This window comes from Centroberyx gerrardi, chromosome 8 (assembly GCF_048128805.1).
Source record: "Centroberyx gerrardi isolate f3 chromosome 8, fCenGer3.hap1.cur.20231027, whole genome shotgun sequence".
Taxonomy (NCBI): Eukaryota; Metazoa; Chordata; class Actinopteri; order Beryciformes; family Berycidae; genus Centroberyx; species Centroberyx gerrardi.
In genome coordinates, this window is record NC_136004.1 from 8,754,976 (window position 1) to 8,771,447 (window position 16,472).

Consider the following 16,472-nt stretch of genomic DNA (forward strand, 5'->3'; position numbering starts at 1 on the left):
TGATGCCGATAGTGCCATGCGCAATATGACTCAACTAGGCTATATTACTCTATAGTTTAAGATTATCTTCATAACATATCACAATGTATGTAGTGACAGCGAGCCAAAAACTACATAAAATGTGTAATCATGTCAGGACTTCAGTTTCCTTAACTTTTCCAGACTTTCTGTTCAAAGGAATTTCAATTAAATGATCAGATACAATTCCCATACTTTTGATTTTCTGTATACTGATGGTAAAGTGGCAGACAGGCATTAGGTTGGTCAAACTGCAGTCTCATGACGGCAGCAATAAATTGTAATTTATAATGTTCTTTCCTTACAGCCTTAAAGTGCTGAACAGTCACTTGAAAAATGATACATCCTTGACTTTCTTGTACTACAAACGGTTTCAAAATGTTTGTATATCGGTGTGATCTACTCAAAGTAATCCTCATCCGTTCAAAGTGGAAATTAAATTCCAGAATTGTTCTGAAAATAAAAAGGTCCATTAAGGTAGAATAACCCTAGAATACTCCCCCTCCCCCCCATGTGAAAAAAAGAAAAACACTGGTTTATGCGCATCAGCATTTTAATTGGACAAAGCAAGAAAACATTGATTACAGTAGCAGAGTCATTATCAATTCTCAGGGCTAACACCTTTCTAAACAAAAGGGTCTGAAAATGTCCGTAGGCACTGCCTAATTAAAAAGAGTGTATCATGTCAGCTAAAAGAAACCAGCTCTATAAGGCAACAATTATAATGTAGGCCTCCCCATTTCTCTGGCAAAAAGGGCAACAGTGTAAAGGTTGAATCCACTCAGGTTTGTGATACAAAATACTGGCGTTTCAATAGATATTAAAAAAAACATCAGAAGTGTCATACATGTTCACCCTTTAACATCTGAATTGTGTTAACTTTTAAGTTTGCACTGCATGGCAATGCTGTCTTGTCCCTGCATGGAAGAATCACGTGTGTTGCACTGTGCCAGTGTCACATTTGATAGTGCCACTCTGCTACGTACAATGTTGGAGTTAACTGTTGAGTTATCAAAACAAAAAAGAAAGCAAGCACCCACAGTTAACAGTAGCATTTTACTTACATCGTTTCAAATGAATGCATGGTTATTTACATGTGGAGAAAAGATTTGAGGCTGTCCGAAAGATATGAAGGAGAGATGGAATGCAAAAATTAAACACTCTTGGTAATCAAATTTGTCCAAGTACAAGAGAGGAAAAACTGTGCAATATTTACCTGCCCTTACAGAGAAACAGCAGTGGCAACAATCCCTGCAATTGGTTTTAATCCAAGAGAAAATGAGAAAAAATTAAACCGATTTCCATTCCTCAAACAATAACTAAGGTTCATAACTTAGCACATGATTCAGACTGAAACAGTTTTTCATCTTTAAAAAAACGACGACCCCTCGTTGACTGTCCGAGAGGGAAGATGTGAAAATGGAAGCAATTTTTGAGTCAAATGTAAAACCCAACAAAAAAAAAAGCGCAAATCCAAAAGTTTCTCCTTTACAGTTTTATATTCATTTACAGTTAACTTAAAAATGGTAAGAGCCCTGGTTCATGGCCAGTCTTGCCTACCACAAAGGGCGTAAATACCTGTGTGGGTCAAATTGCTCCTCCCTGGCTCCCCTTACCTCAACCCCCCATGAAATCCCATTTACATCTTCTATAGATGTCAACCTCCCCGTTAGGTTCCACGTCCCAGTAAAAGTCTTAGTCCTGCCGCAAATGGAGGCGGTGTTACACAGCCCCGCGGGGCACCTTACAGCCAGTAAGAGGCTGACTGTTGACAAATCTCCCACCCCACCCCCTTATCAGTGTGTGGGGTATCCCGCGGCTCCCATACCGGGCTGGTTGGCTAGCATACTCCCATTCAATCCCTGCGTAGGCTCCATAACCCCACCGTTACTGATGGCGCTCACGCCAGTCCACCCAGCACTGGCCGGTAAGTGACTGCAAAAACGAGGGAAAGAAAGAGAGAGAGAGAGACAGAAAGACAAAATGCCAGCAGGTTAGAAGAGACAAGGCGACAGGGAGCCAGGGGGAGGGCATATATTAGAGCTACTAGAATCTGGACAGGCTAGAATGAGAACAAGAAGGCAAACAGAGTTATCAGAGGTCGTGAGGATAAGGCAGGCTGGGCGAAAATGAAGCTAGCAAAAACAGGCTAGTAGAGAAAAGTGGAGGGCATTTTGGAAGGGCCAAAGGGAAATGTCATTTGACTAAAATGAGGCAAGCAGACAAAGAGCATACAGGCTAAGCAGAGTGAGCTATATAATCCCTTCTACCACCCTCCCAACTGCTGAAGAACATAAAACAGTAGCGATAATCAAGCTAAAGTAAGAGAAGCTACATTGTATAGAACAATGTAGATTATCTTGATTTGTCTTGCAAAATTCTACATTTGGCCACAATGTACAATACACTAAAAATGTAAATTGTCTTCCAATTCACATAATTTAATTTGAGTTTTACCATCATTTATGTGAAAACAAAATCCTAAGAACAGAGTGGAGATGGACAGCTTATACAGGATAGACTTTATCTTCAGATTTCAAGTCAAAAAGAGAGGCTTAGCCTTTTTCTTAGGCATAGCGCATTTGCATTAGACAATCAAACACACCACCTCTGCTTTTAATTACATTTACCTTACATCTTCGTACATAACCCAGTTCTACAGCCGTTTCACCAGGAATTTTAGACTCAACATATGGCCTTTCGTTTATTTTTTTTAGGCGCACAAAAGTCATTGCACATATGCTGTCCTAAATAAAACAAAATTTGAAAACAATCTACAAATGATATTTCACATGGCCTACTGACATTCAGACACATAGCAAATCTTCATGTATTGATGAAAAATAATTCAATGAAATTAAAAAAAAAAAAAAAAAGGAAATAATTTGATCTAAAAAGCTATGACATGGATGTAGACACAAATGACTTGACAGCCTTGGAGAACACAGTCAGTCTTTATACACAACAGAGAATCTTAGAAACCTGGGGAAGCCGATCTCCATCAACAAACTATCCGTGTCTCAAAAACTGGGCAACATAAATGAAAATCTTTGTTCCGAAATTTGAAAAACCATTTGGAAGAAAAAGAAAAAAAAAGCAAAGAAATTATACATCATCTTACTGTCATATCAGCAATTATCTTGTAAAACTCATGTGGGAAAGAAAAGGGTATGTTATCAGCTAATTTAAGACAGTTTCCTACTCAACAGTAACATTTTTGGAATTGTCTACATGTTTGAACTATTGAATGCTAAAATTCAAGTGACAAAAAAACAAAAATATGCCATTTTGGAATGGAACCCTTCAAATATTGAATGTGCTTTACCAGCGAGGGGGTTGTAATGACACCCTGAAACACAGTCAATGATAAAATAAAAGTTCAGGTATGTATTTTTTTGGTGTGCTTTTGTCTCAATCTTCATAAGCTGAACATGGTGAGGGGTTGGCGAGGGGAAGAGGAAAGAGGTGGGGTTGGGGGGGTTCACGGCTCCCTCCTGTGGCCAGAGCTGGCGCTCCCTTCCCTGGTCTTGGAGGGGGACCCTGGGTGGTGCTGGAGTAGGAGGAGGCGGAGGAAGGGAAGCCCTGTGCGCACCGTGCTACTTACTTGAAGCCCTGCTGGTTCCAGGCCTGGCCGTAGACGCCGTAGGTGGGGACCTGCCAGCCGTTGGGAACATACTGGCTGATCTGAGGCCCGTTGCCGTACCACTGGCCCCACTGGCCGTAGGGCTGGGCCGCAGGGAAGCCCATCTTGTTCTGCTGGAGTGAGAACGGAGCACAGTCAAACAGTGTATGACTTGAGGCAGATTTTTGCCTTCCAGAAAAATCCTTTGTTTGAAGAAAAATAACACTGTTCACCTATGCACACACGCCGTGTGGGGTGAATTCACAAGTAATCTGCAAGATACGTGACGAGTGCTTAATACCTGGGCACTGGCCCGAGTTCAAGACCAGAGACATATTCTTCTGTCCCTAGGTTACAGTAGCTGATGTGGCCCAAAATTCACCAGCCAACCTTTCAATAACTTACAGATTAAAATTTTGGAACAGCATAGGACCTCCAAATGATAGCTGGTTACCTGCCAAACTGGCTGGTAGACTAACCCCCTTCAGCCAACATTCCCCAGCATTTCACTGTTGGTTGGCATTACTTTTCATCCCTGATTCAACAATACAAATACATTTCCTCCACGACAGTTGAATTGAGGCTAGAAAAGATTAATGGGAAGTGGAAAGCATCCAATCACTGAAAACAATGGGCATTGTCTTCAAAAGGGACGGAGGTGAACGAGATACAGAAAACTTAATGCGCAAAACCAACCAACCAAACTGCCCAAACAAGAGTAGCGTTTGTTCTACTCCTCAAAATTAATCAGTTTTTTCAAGCATAAATTCTCTGAAAGCTTAGTGGTGTCATTCAGGGATCTGCTGTGAAATTCCCTGACTGTACCAAAAATTTTGATGACTTTCCTCTCCTGTAGCAAACTTCCTTCCAGCTGTAAATGTTCTGATGGGATAAATGAATGTACAAACCTCGGGTGGCCAGCAAGTGACACAAGAAATTGTTTTGTATGTATTTCAATGGGTACAGCATGGCTTAAGTTCAGCTCAAGTTGTATGCACTCACAGTACTCTACAGAATGGATTGGATACATGTGTCCATCAAACTGCAGATGTCATGTTTATGTTAGTCTTCAGAGCTTCCAAGAAGGCAGAGATGTGGTCGAGGCAGCCAGTGTTTTGTTTGTGCAGCATGTATGTTATCCTTACCTGGGGCATAGGCATCTGCTGCATGGGGTTCATCATGTCTGGAGTCTCCTTGCCCCAGTAGCATTTGACTATGTGGCCCTCTAGTGAGGTGCCATTCACTGACACGATGGCATGGGCTGCTGACTCATGGGAATTGAACCTAGACAAAGATGGAGGGAGAGATGAGGAAACACCAAGGAATAAAAGCCTCATTTCCTCTATAATCATTCAGCAATAATGACTTCTCCACTGCTGGAAATCTGCTCTGACTGTTAGAAAACTCTAAAGAGGATGAAAATCCATTATCTGGGCTGACTGGTCCCTGATAATAAAAATATATATATACAGCACAATTATTCTACAACGTAAGCATCCAAATGACATTTTTAAACTACATCAGGAACTAAAACTGATATTGGAAATACATCTGCGAGCAAAGCCTGGCTCTCGCACCAAAATTATCCCTGCTACCAGAAATTGTAGAGGAAACACATAGGACCAAATGCTTTTGTATATAATTTATACTGGTCACATCACAAAAAAATACATTATACTTACTTTGGTTCATTAGGAAAACAAAGTTTAGAGGGCAAGTATAAATCAGCCAGAACTCGTGACATACCTCACGAAAGAGTAGCCTTTGTCTGGGAAAACTCGGATTTCCATGATTTGTCCAAAGGGAGAGAAGGTCTGTCTCATCAGTTGTTCTGGAAGCCACAAAGAAAGGGAACATCAGATATCTTTATGTTTCCATGTGGGTAGATGTGTCATGAAAAAACATTTGCATCAAGAGAAGAATAGTGGCATACTGGGACGCAGCCTGGGATCCACAGGCCGGCTCTCTTGGCAAAATTTAAATTAAAAGCCAGTCACTATTTTGGCCAGTCACTCATTAAAACACACTTTTATAGACTTGTTCTTAAGTAATTGATTTTAGAGAATTAACTATGTCTGATTTCTGTAGTTTTTAGTATTCATTTTACTGTTATTGAGTATTCATTGGCTTTCATTGTAAATAGTTTATTCAACATTTTCAATGTAGATATTTTATTTCCCTGACAGTGGAGCACTTAACTAACTATAACTTTGCCTTTGAAAGGTGCTATACAAATATTTTAATCATCATTACTATCATTGTCAGTTTCATTAATAGTAGAAGTAGTATTCTGACCTGTCAGTCCTGTGCTGACACCGCCACAGTACACGGTGCAGTTACTGGGGCTGGACTGGTTCACTACTTCATCAAAGGAGAGGTGCTTGGAGTTATCTGGCAGGAAAAGATGGAGACACGCCTGTTAACACATGAATCTAACAACCTGAGTAGCCAAGAAACTGAGTATGAAAGCAAACATGACAACGCACTTTCATAGGTGGTCTTTGGGGCAGGGGGCTTTCTTGTGGCCCAGTTAGTTCGGATCTGTCTGCCTCCTAACCACTGACCACCCATCTGCTGAATGGCGTTCTCTGCATCCTGAAACACAGCAAGAATTGGGTCATCCCATCACGCCGCACACTTAAATAATGCAGCATCTACAGTGGAACCCCCCGGAAACTAGAGAAATTACAAAGTAAGATGTGCGGGAATAACTGAAAATGTCCATCACTACTTCAAACATGCTACTTTCTCAATTTTTCTACATAGAACGGATGTATTTTTAAGGAGTACGTTTTACAACAATGGTAGTGCTGTAGAGCCCTGCCGATAACAGCAGTGTTGAGGGTTGATGGGGCATCAACAACAATTAACCAAGAGTAGAGGCATTTTTTGACTACTCACCCACTTGTTGAAGAAAGACACAAAGCCATAGCCTTTAGATTTCCCTGTAGCCATATCTTTCACAACACGGGCATCCCTGTGGACAAACACGTTGATGGGACTAGATCAGAAACATGTAGCACATGATCACTTCGAAATTTTATCATAATCAATTAATGACTAGAATTCAATGACATAAAAGTTGTGGAAGGATAATAGTTTAGTTTGAAACCCCTAAAAGTGACACATGTCCGCTCTGAAGCAAACTACACTATGAAATTCCATTAGATGTTCTGAAAGGAAGTGGTAGAACATTTCTAGCAAGAAAGGTGAAATTAGAGCAATTTAAAAAAACAACAAAATGTATTCAAAATGTCTATGACCTTGAGATGAAGTGTGGATAATTCATAATATGAAATGTTTGTGTAGATTTTAGACAAAATATCCCAAACTAACATAATTTTATTTATATATTGGGTGTGGGGGGGGTGTTAACAGCCACTGTGAGTTCCTTGTAGTTAAGTTCCATGTGCTGACTACCGCCACCTCTCCTTTTTGGATAATCCCTGCCATCACAGCCCAGCTTCCTTTCCCACTGTCTGTCCTTGAGTCAATAATGTTTGTCAGTAAATATTAGCTTGATACTTACGATATCCTGCCAAATGGGCCGAAGGCAGCTTTGACGTCTTCTGTGGTTATTTCTGGGCTGAGGTCTCCAACGAAGACATGGAAGTGATCTGCAGAAAAACACACTGCTTAGACGTGATGTATGATATGATACATATTCTAACAAACTTGCTACACAATCTCCATTTAAAAATTCCATAATAGTTCAAGAGCCTAATTTCTTGACTGGATCAGTAGATTTTGGTCAGTGTTTGTTAATAGTAGATGGGCAACAGGACATCCTGACAACCAAAGATTACTCTTCACAAGCAGATATCATGTGTCAATGTGTGAAATGACATAAAATCTGTAACTGTATGTGCAATCAAACAACAATATTTTTATAAACTTTTCCAAAATTTTGTATGATTGGCAATCTTTAAATCCTAAAAATTATTATATTTTTGCATCAGACATTTTCCAGACTGGAAAACCATATTCCCATTGATAAGTGCATGGACTTACTACTTGTGTCTTTTTTCTGGCTGGTTGGCGTTGTGGCCCAGTTGACTTTGACCTCCTGTGGAGAGGGGCAGAGAGAGGACAGGCCAGGTGGGGTATGTTTACATCATTCACAGTATAACACTACTGCCTTCAGCTGCTGTAGCGCTAAAGTAATAATCCGCCTGTCGCACACACTGGTGGCGACTGGGAAGGAGCTCCACTATGAGCACTCATAATTTAAAAGCTGACCTAAAGTACTGAGAAAATGAAAAATCCAAATGACTAGGGACATTAAGTTCCATTTAATATATCTCAAACTGTCCCTCATTAACTGTAAAGGACGAAATATTGTACTGAAGTTAGGCTACTACTACTATTACTGCTGTCAGAGTATCTGTTGGTATAATGCAGGTTTGACTGCAAAAAATATCCATCATAACAAGTAATTTAATCTTTTATTGAATCTTAAATTTTTTTCTTAAATATTCTTAAAACAAGTGGAGAAAAAAAACTGCCAATAAAGTGAGATCATTTCACCTGTTTCAAGGATACCCTTTTAGAATGAATTGGATTACTCCTCTGATCTGAAGATTATGTCACTAGAGTCAAAAATTATTTTAACAAGTTGATTTGTCTTGGGAAACAAATAAGATTATCTTACTTTATCGGCAATTTTGAAAAATTAGACTAAGATTCAATTCGCAATTACATCACTTGTTTGCATGGACATGTGTTACAGTGTAGTCTAAAATGTATTGAAACTGGTGAAATTTAAAATACTGAGAGCCAACATAGGCTGTTTTGTCGCAAAACAACCTGATGACTGGAATATCAATGCTAAGTAATACGCTAATTCTCTAGAAGGCATATCACATAAAACTTCCACACCCAGAGCCCACCCGTCCCCACTCACCCTGTAGATACGATAGCTTACCTTACCCATTATTTTCCGTCCATTCATAGCTGCCAGTGAGGCAGCAGCATGCCTGTGCTCATAGAATTCCACAAAGCAGTATGGATCATTTCCAGCCGTCTGTCAACAGGAAAACAAGACTGATATTAAGTCCACAGCAAAGGTAACAATGTAATCACTGCCGATGACAAGAGCCAACCAGTATATCAGCCAACCAGTTTTGGGCCCCAGTATCAAGGATTGGTAGAGGAAAATTAATATCCGGTACATCTGTAGGTGAAGATTTTCTTTGGCGGTTGCATAAAACATCAATCACTCTTTGAATTCTTCACATTTGGTCCCTGCATAGCTATGCTGAATACTTGACCACTAAATGTTAGTTACTTGACAAACCATCATTACAGCCATTCTTTACACCCAAACAGAATTCAGACAAAGCAAACACGCATCTTCTGGTATTTTAACAGAAATATTTTCCCTCAGAGGGACTACAGTAAATGTGGACATACTAAAAAATAACCATGGATGGTTATGATAAATCCTCATTTTGTGTCAATACCATTGGTCCACCATATTGATGTAATAGGCTCTATTTACGTATACAAATCTCTTTTAGGCCAGTGTTGATGGCAACAAGATTTTTTTTGGGTCAGTTCCTGAAGACAAAAAAACAAAAAACGAAAAGTGTGTCCAATGCCATGGTGAACAACACTCACATCAACTATCATTTTACAGCTCTTGCAGGGTCCGATCTGTGTGAAGACCTGCAGAATGAGGGGCTCAGTGACATCCCTGGACAGGTTCCCCACATACCTGCAAACAAGGGGAGAAGAGATGGAGGGATGGAGTCTTTGTGAAACAGGAAGTAGCATGCAAACAAAGGCTAGTTACCACAGCTAGCTACAACCCAACCTTCCAAATTTGACAAGAACAATTCATTAAAATCACATGAAAGCAAAAATAACAGTAACTTAAATGAGAATATGAGCAGTCTCTACTTTACATGGCCAAGTAGAGTGTGGTGACCCCCTTCTTGGAGCCGTCTAGGCCTGTCTCTCTGAACGTTGACGTGGCTTGTCTGCCAGCTAGCTAACGATAACGCTAGCCGGTGGAGAAATGCATTCAAACGGGCCTCATGCTAAGCGGTCTGGCAAGCTAGATAATAAAACGACATACTCCATCCGCGAAAGGCCCAATGATTATTCACTAACAATACACATAATTACTATCTTTGTGAATGCATCATTCGACATATTTGTGCATTTTGGAACGAGTACTTCGCTAGCTGCGTTTGCAGTTTAAGCTACCGTTAGCTAGCATTAGCACTTCAGTTTCATTTTCAGACGAGCTACGGTCCCGTCTATTTACACGGCTAAAACAGACATTACGGAACACGTTCATGTCGAAAAGCCAAACGCTCATTATTACAGTTTTAAATGGTGCTATCGTCGATGTGGAATGATAGCGTGGAAATATCATCGATGTTGTATTAAAATAACAACGATTGGCGGTTTTTGTTTGATAGAACAACGTGGAAACATTGCTAGCGTTTAGGACGCGCCGTAGTTACACGGAGCCTTCCCGTTCCAGGACGTAGACAGGGCCGCTGTTACTCACAAGGTTTTGGGTTGATCGTCGTCCATCATCATGGTTCAGTGGTCGCGTCCTGAGAAGTGTTTAATCCGTTGACATACAAATAGCTTGTGCTGAACTTCAGCGACCGCAAACGTAAAGGTTATATCTACTATTTTTATATCAATCGGTCCCCGAATCTGCTCACACACACCGCAGACAGCCTCAGTCTGATGCAAACAATGGGAAGTTGAAGATGGCGGAGGAGCGGCGTCAGCAGCGTCAACCTGCGCGCTGAAATGAAGCCAAAATCAAGCGCTCTCTCTCTCGAATACACACGCTCGCGCGCGCGCGTGCACACTCACTAGGATCTGCCGCCACATCTGCATGGCATAAACTCGAAATCTATCGACTCAATACCTATAGTTAACTATGCAGAATAATAATTTGCACGAAGATATTCGTGGTTTTAGTCCAATCAACAAAAGTACAATAGAGGAAATAACAGCTGGGAACATCTGGGAAATGCACGTGACCCAGCCACAGAGTTCAACTACATGGCGAAAGATTTCAGATAACTTCACCGTTATTTGATACTCGGCTTTTCTGCAGATACGGCGTTGGAACACCGTTCTACCATTTTTACAACAATATATAATTGCCCATAATGCATGCATGAAACAAAATACGTGCGCCGCCCGGGAATCGAACCCGGGTCGCAAGAATGGGAATCTTGCATGATACCACTACACCAGCGGCGCCGCTCCATTAAACGATGAAGGAAGCTCATTTTATTAAAGAATAGAAAGGAATAATGAAAAGTAAGGCAATTGATGGAGAAAGGGGAACAAAAGGAGAAAAACAGATAAAACAAGAGGAAAAATAAAATCCACAATAAACACCTATGGCTCTGCTGCTTATCACAAGTTGCCCAAAGTCATTATTTAATAACAGGCCAACACTCATTTAAGAAATAATTGAAAATGTTACAGAGGGGTACAGAGCGAGAAGTTTGGATACAAATTCGAGCCCCGCCTGGAACGGCCAGCCGCGGATAGTTGTAACAGGGATTTTTGCCCAACTAATCGGCTTTTCCGACCGCCCGCGGTTCGAATCTCACCTGAGCACACAATTGTCACTCCTTACTAAAGTATTTCAGATGCTTTGTTGCTTACAATTTGTTAGGAAAAATCATCAAATGTAACAAATTCCCGATTTTGGTGTCTAATCATTGTTTGAACATTAAATAATAATAAATATAATAATAATGGAAGTCAAGTATCATAAGGGATCTTCCTTTATTTCCCTCAGCAGACATAATCTATTTATTCAGCCTCTGTATAATATTTTTTGAGTCCACTTGTATATTACAACCTTGAATTTTAAGATGAAGATAATGAAGGAAATTCTACCACCTGCCTCAGCAAAGCATTGTCCTCACCCTCCCAGACACCATAACATGGACAGAGGGTATGGTGGTCCCTGGACTGAAATATATTGCACTCTGCAGTGTTGGAACAGAACCCGTTTGTTTGTATTGTTTCTTTTTATCATAATCAATATCAATACTTTTTTTGGAGATCATATTGATGTCATGTTAGTGATCTATGAATTACATGAAAGGTGAATATGAATAAGACACCATTTTATTTGAGTGATTTAATGCATGAGATGCTAACTAATAAAAACAGAGAACACCTTGTTCAGAAGAAATCAGGTTATAATGGGAAATGATTCCCTGTACTGAGTGTGAATGGTATTCAACTTCCCTTGATACATTATTAAAAGAGCCTTTAACCTCACTCCAGCTTCTCGATTCTGTTGATCATTTGTTGGATCTTACACTGTCTGCCTCAGATAGTTTAAGATGATTTGTGACATTAAATTAAAAAGCAAGAGAATCAGTTTCCTTGAACTGTTTAATTCAACTATTTGTATTTCACAGCAATATTCAACATGTACAACACTGGAGTCATTGTTTGATTAAATCCAAACATACTTTACTAAATTAACTCTTTTACACACACACACACACACACACCCACACACACTAGCATTCATCCAACCTGTAGTAAAAAGGCTAATCTAGGTGCGTCCTGGTGGCTCAGTGGTCTAAGACACATAATGTGTAACCTCGTGGAGGCAGAGCAGGCTGTATTGGAGGCAGAGCAGGCTGTATTGGAGGCAGAGCAGGCTGTATTGGAGGCAGAGCAGGCTGTATTGGAGGCAGAGCAGGCTGTTGCTGAGGCAGACCACGCTGTCGTGGAGGCAGAGCAGGCTGTATTGGAGGCAGAGCAGGCTGTATTGGAGGCAGAGCAGGCTGTTGCTGAGGCAGACCACGCTGTCGTGGAGGCAGAGCAGGCTGTATTGGAGGCAGAGCAGGCTGTTGCTGAGGCAGACCACGCTGTCGTGGAGGCAGAGCAGGCTGTATTGGAGGCAGAGCAGGCTGTTGCTGAGGCAGACCACGCTGTCGTGGAGGCAGAGCAGGCTGTGACGGAGGCAGAGCAGGCTGTGGCGGAGGTCCCTGAACACCCACTCTACAGTGATGATAATATCACAACTTAGATGACAAGTAAACAACAGCTACATTAACTGATCTGAATCCTTTTTTGCGGACTATTAACTATTTGGTAAGAATTCAATGACATACTTTGAGCCGATGTTTCAGTGGGCTCAGGGAACACCTGCAGCAGCTGTGGAGGGACAGGAACAGTGGTCTTCACTGGGACTGAAGGTTCACCAGTTCCCTCTCCTTTGGTTACTGTGGCTCTTGGTGGATTCCTCGAAACCTGGACCTTGCGTGGTGCAGGAGGACCTGGTGAGGTGAAATATCAATTTTCGAGGATTTGAAACACCAGCCATGACATATTAAATTTAGAGTAATGTGCACCTGATGTAATGATTATGAATATATTTACCACGTAAGAAGGAATTAGGCACACATAATGGAAGTGTCCCCTGGTTTAGATAATGCTGCCGTTGGACTGCTCAGGACTGTGGAAGAAAATCAGAGTTACTCTCCCTCCCTGATACTGTGTACAATATGTGCCTTATAACAAACACTATACTTCAGAAATATAAACTGTGAACTCACCATTCCATTACCCGATGTTTGACACAGTAAGATCCTTTTATCTTAGCAGAACACAAGAAAAAAATGGAACATGAACACACAGCCAGAACACGGCCTAATAAACAAAGGTAATAAACAAATCAGTTATAAGGGAACAGTCCCTCAAGACTGATAGAGAAAAACCTCTGCCTGTAGACACAACTGGAGCTCCTGTGACAGCAGGTGGTGCTGAACCTAGAGGAATATTAAACCAAAATTGTTAAGAGGATATGTTCACTCTTGAAGAATAGGACATTTCTGAAAGATCTACAAGTTCATTAATTAAAACATGAATTTAATATAAACAAAACAATTTACTCACATCCCAACTTTGAGGGTGATAGGCTCAGCATTGCTGTCTCCAACTCCTCATCATCATCCATGACTAAAATATGTAATAACATATTAAATTTGTATATTAAGTACTATTTGTGGATATATTTGATCAACCTGGGAAGAGGAGGGTGGTGTGGCAGCAGTTGTCACTGCAGCTTCCTCCTGGTGTTGCTGGAGCAAGTACCTCTGCAGCTCGTACCTCTGCAGCTCGTACCTCTGCAGCTCGTACATCTGCAGCTCGTACCTCTGCAGCTCGTACATCTGCGTGCCTGCATGACATTTCTCGGCCATGATGAAAGATGCATAGCCATCAGCCCTGTTCTCCCACACTTCTCTCCAGGTTCTCTTTGCCCACTGAACAAAGCCAACCAAGTTGTCTCCCTCAGAGATGACAGCCACTGGTGGAGTCTGTCTGTCTGCTTCATAGGCCAGCAGGTCCTTACTTTCTTTGTATGTGTGGGCATATCCCAGGAAAGACAACAGGCTATCTTTGCTGTGCCCCTCTGCTGAGAAGGTGCCAGCTCTTGTCTCTTCCTCCACTTTTCTGATGAGGTAGATGGTATATCCGACATCATTTTCCAAGAGCCATCTGAAGGTCTTGCCCTTATACTTCCCAAACTGGAGGATATACTCCCCCAGTACTTCAGTTTGGTCAGTATAGTCTCCTCTCCTCTGGAAGACGACAGTAACAGCATTCTTCCTGACCATCTCTTCTTTCACTGGTGCTGATCTGTCTTGCAAAGAGCGGTCATTTTTGATCTTTTTTGCTGCTTCAGAAGGATCCTGCCGCAAAAAACCCAAGGGCCCCCTTCGAAAGCAGACTTTCAGCTTCCCCGGGAAGAAAAGACCAGATTTTTGGGCCATGATGATGACTTCTGCACAACTTAAAAGAAGAAAAATAAAACAATTTGCATACTGTGTTGTAAATATATAAACCCCAGTTTAGCATTCTTCTGATAGCCTAAGATCCTCATTGTGTTTGTGTTGAACACAGGTCAAGATTAAATAATGTAGCTGAAGAATAATTTTCTGGTAGATCAACATGATTAGATAGAATTTTACTATTCATTAATGCTGTCACGTAACTAAAAAAACAGAATTGTTGCTTCATATCAATATTCAGTTCACAATGAAAACATTACAGTCATAGCTCATCATATTGGCTAAACTATGTGACCTATTAAAAGGCAATACTGTTTATGATGAAAATTTGGAGGAAGGCTGATGGCAAAACAGCCTAAACATTGCCAACATTATGTTTAATCAAAGCACCTGCAGCTAAAGACCGATCTTTTTTTTTTCCACGTTCTGGAGGCATTTTTTTTAATTTCCAGAGTAGATGCACTTCAGCCAAAACTCTGCCGTTTAGTCCCGCTTTAACTAACTTACATACCTATACACTCTGTACTTGTAGTGATGACGGCCAGGCAGTGCCACAACGTTACATTCATAAAATACAAGCAATCAGTAATCGTATATAAAGCAGCTAGCACAAATATTACTATGAATTGATGAATTACTACGTTATTAGCTAACTAACGTTACCGTATATCGCTTACCTGAAGCAGTAGCGCAGCTCTTAAGTTCAACGAACGATGAATGAAAGTAAGAATTAAATGTAGCTCTAAACAGAAATATGTAAGTAAATCAGCAAAAAAAGACGGCGATCACGCACAGAAAACTTCTTTAAACGTCTATCTAGCTAGTCAATCCAACTACCAACCGAGATCTTCTCTCTTCTTTCCTCCCCTTTCACTGCCTTTCACTCTCTCGCCTGCAAAACTCGAAACAGCGCCATGAGTCCATTGGAGTCCATGTTGTGGCCAAAAATATATTACATCCGTAGTGGTTTAGCACTACCATAGAGAATGAATGGGAAACGGTTTAGGGCGGTTTAGCTAAACAACTCTCAAGGTAAACCTACACATTAAGTGTGAAGTTTTTTAAAATATTGCGGATCAATTAAAAAATCTTTAAAAAAAAACTAATATGAAACACATTAGTCTATATTTTAAGCCGGTGTATATTTAAGACCAAGTAGGAAAAGTAGTGCCAGCATCACTCCCGAAGTTCTATCAGTTTTTACTCCCGTTTTTACAGTTAAAGTCCAACGTTGATCTGCAAATATGTCGAGACGAGAACTTTTAAATAAGGAATAATTGCCTTTTGCACTGTTTCGTGATAGTGGTAAAATGGTGAGGTAAAACTGTCATGCTAGCCGAGGTTATGTTCATGAACCAGTAAATCTAAAGCGGATAAAGTGCATGTCAGCAGTGTCTTCACAGCAGCAGTGGAAGCTGGAGTGAGGCTGATGCTGGAACGCTGGTTGCTAAGGTCTTGTTTCTAGGTGCATCACTTGGCAGAGCTCGGCGTTCTAAACGACGCATTTTGCTCTTAAAAAAGGAAGGAAACACCCACGCAAATCGTGTTCAACTAATTCTTCAAAATTCAGACATTCTGTTCATAAATTCACCTTGAATTCAACTATTTTGGCCTGTTTTATCGGTATTTTCGAGACTTGAGCCCAAGAAGTCCTAAGACTGACTTTGATGGCCAATATGCCATGAAAGTAGTAGCCTATTATGTGAAATTATCAACGCAAATGATGTGATGAAGGCAGACGTCCCCTGGTAATAGTAAAACCCTGCACAAGCTTAAACTGAACTGGCAGTAGTTTTGAAAAAGAAAACCGTTAGCCTACTTTCTTGATTTGTTTTGACTCCTGGTGAAAATAAAATATCGCAGATGGCACAGTCAGCTGCACATGTATTATTTCAGTATAGGCTAATACTGCCAAATACACCATATATCCTAACGTTTTATTTTTGCATTTTGTGCATTCATTGTTTTATTTTTTTCTGATATTAAGAATTATTTTTTTTAGTCAGTAAACATGTCTGAATTTAATT

General features: G+C 40.7%; 1 protein-coding gene and 1 non-coding gene across 3 annotated transcripts; both read right to left on the reverse strand.

The window, feature by feature from the left end:
- Window positions 1–553: 553 nt before the first annotated feature.
- On the reverse strand, window positions 554–10,365 carry LOC139929356 (cytotoxic granule associated RNA binding protein TIA1-like). 2 transcript variants are annotated; one of them, XM_071922211.2, is made up of 12 exons: window positions 10,161–10,365; window positions 9,260–9,356; window positions 8,565–8,663; window positions 7,652–7,706; window positions 7,170–7,257; window positions 6,542–6,617; window positions 6,127–6,235; window positions 5,936–6,031; window positions 5,387–5,471; window positions 4,786–4,924; window positions 3,623–3,771; window positions 554–1,953 (listed from the first exon to the last, which is right to left on the reverse strand). In XM_071922211.2, the coding sequence occupies exons 1-12, from the start codon at window positions 10,190–10,192 to the stop codon at window positions 1,815–1,817; spliced, it is 1,164 nt and encodes a 387-aa protein (XP_071778312.1). In that variant the 5' UTR covers window positions 10,193–10,365; the 3' UTR covers window positions 554–1,814. The 2 variants fall into 2 exon arrangements, with proteins under 2 accessions (XP_071778312.1, XP_071778311.1); XM_071922210.2 differs by having other exon boundaries at window positions 3,623–3,774.
- A 440-nt stretch (window positions 10,366–10,805) lies between these two features.
- Window positions 10,806–10,876, reverse strand: trnag-ccc (transfer RNA glycine (anticodon CCC)). The gene has a single exon. It is a non-coding gene; the product is annotated as a tRNA-Gly (tRNA).
- Window positions 10,877–16,472: the final 5,596 nt, after the last annotated feature.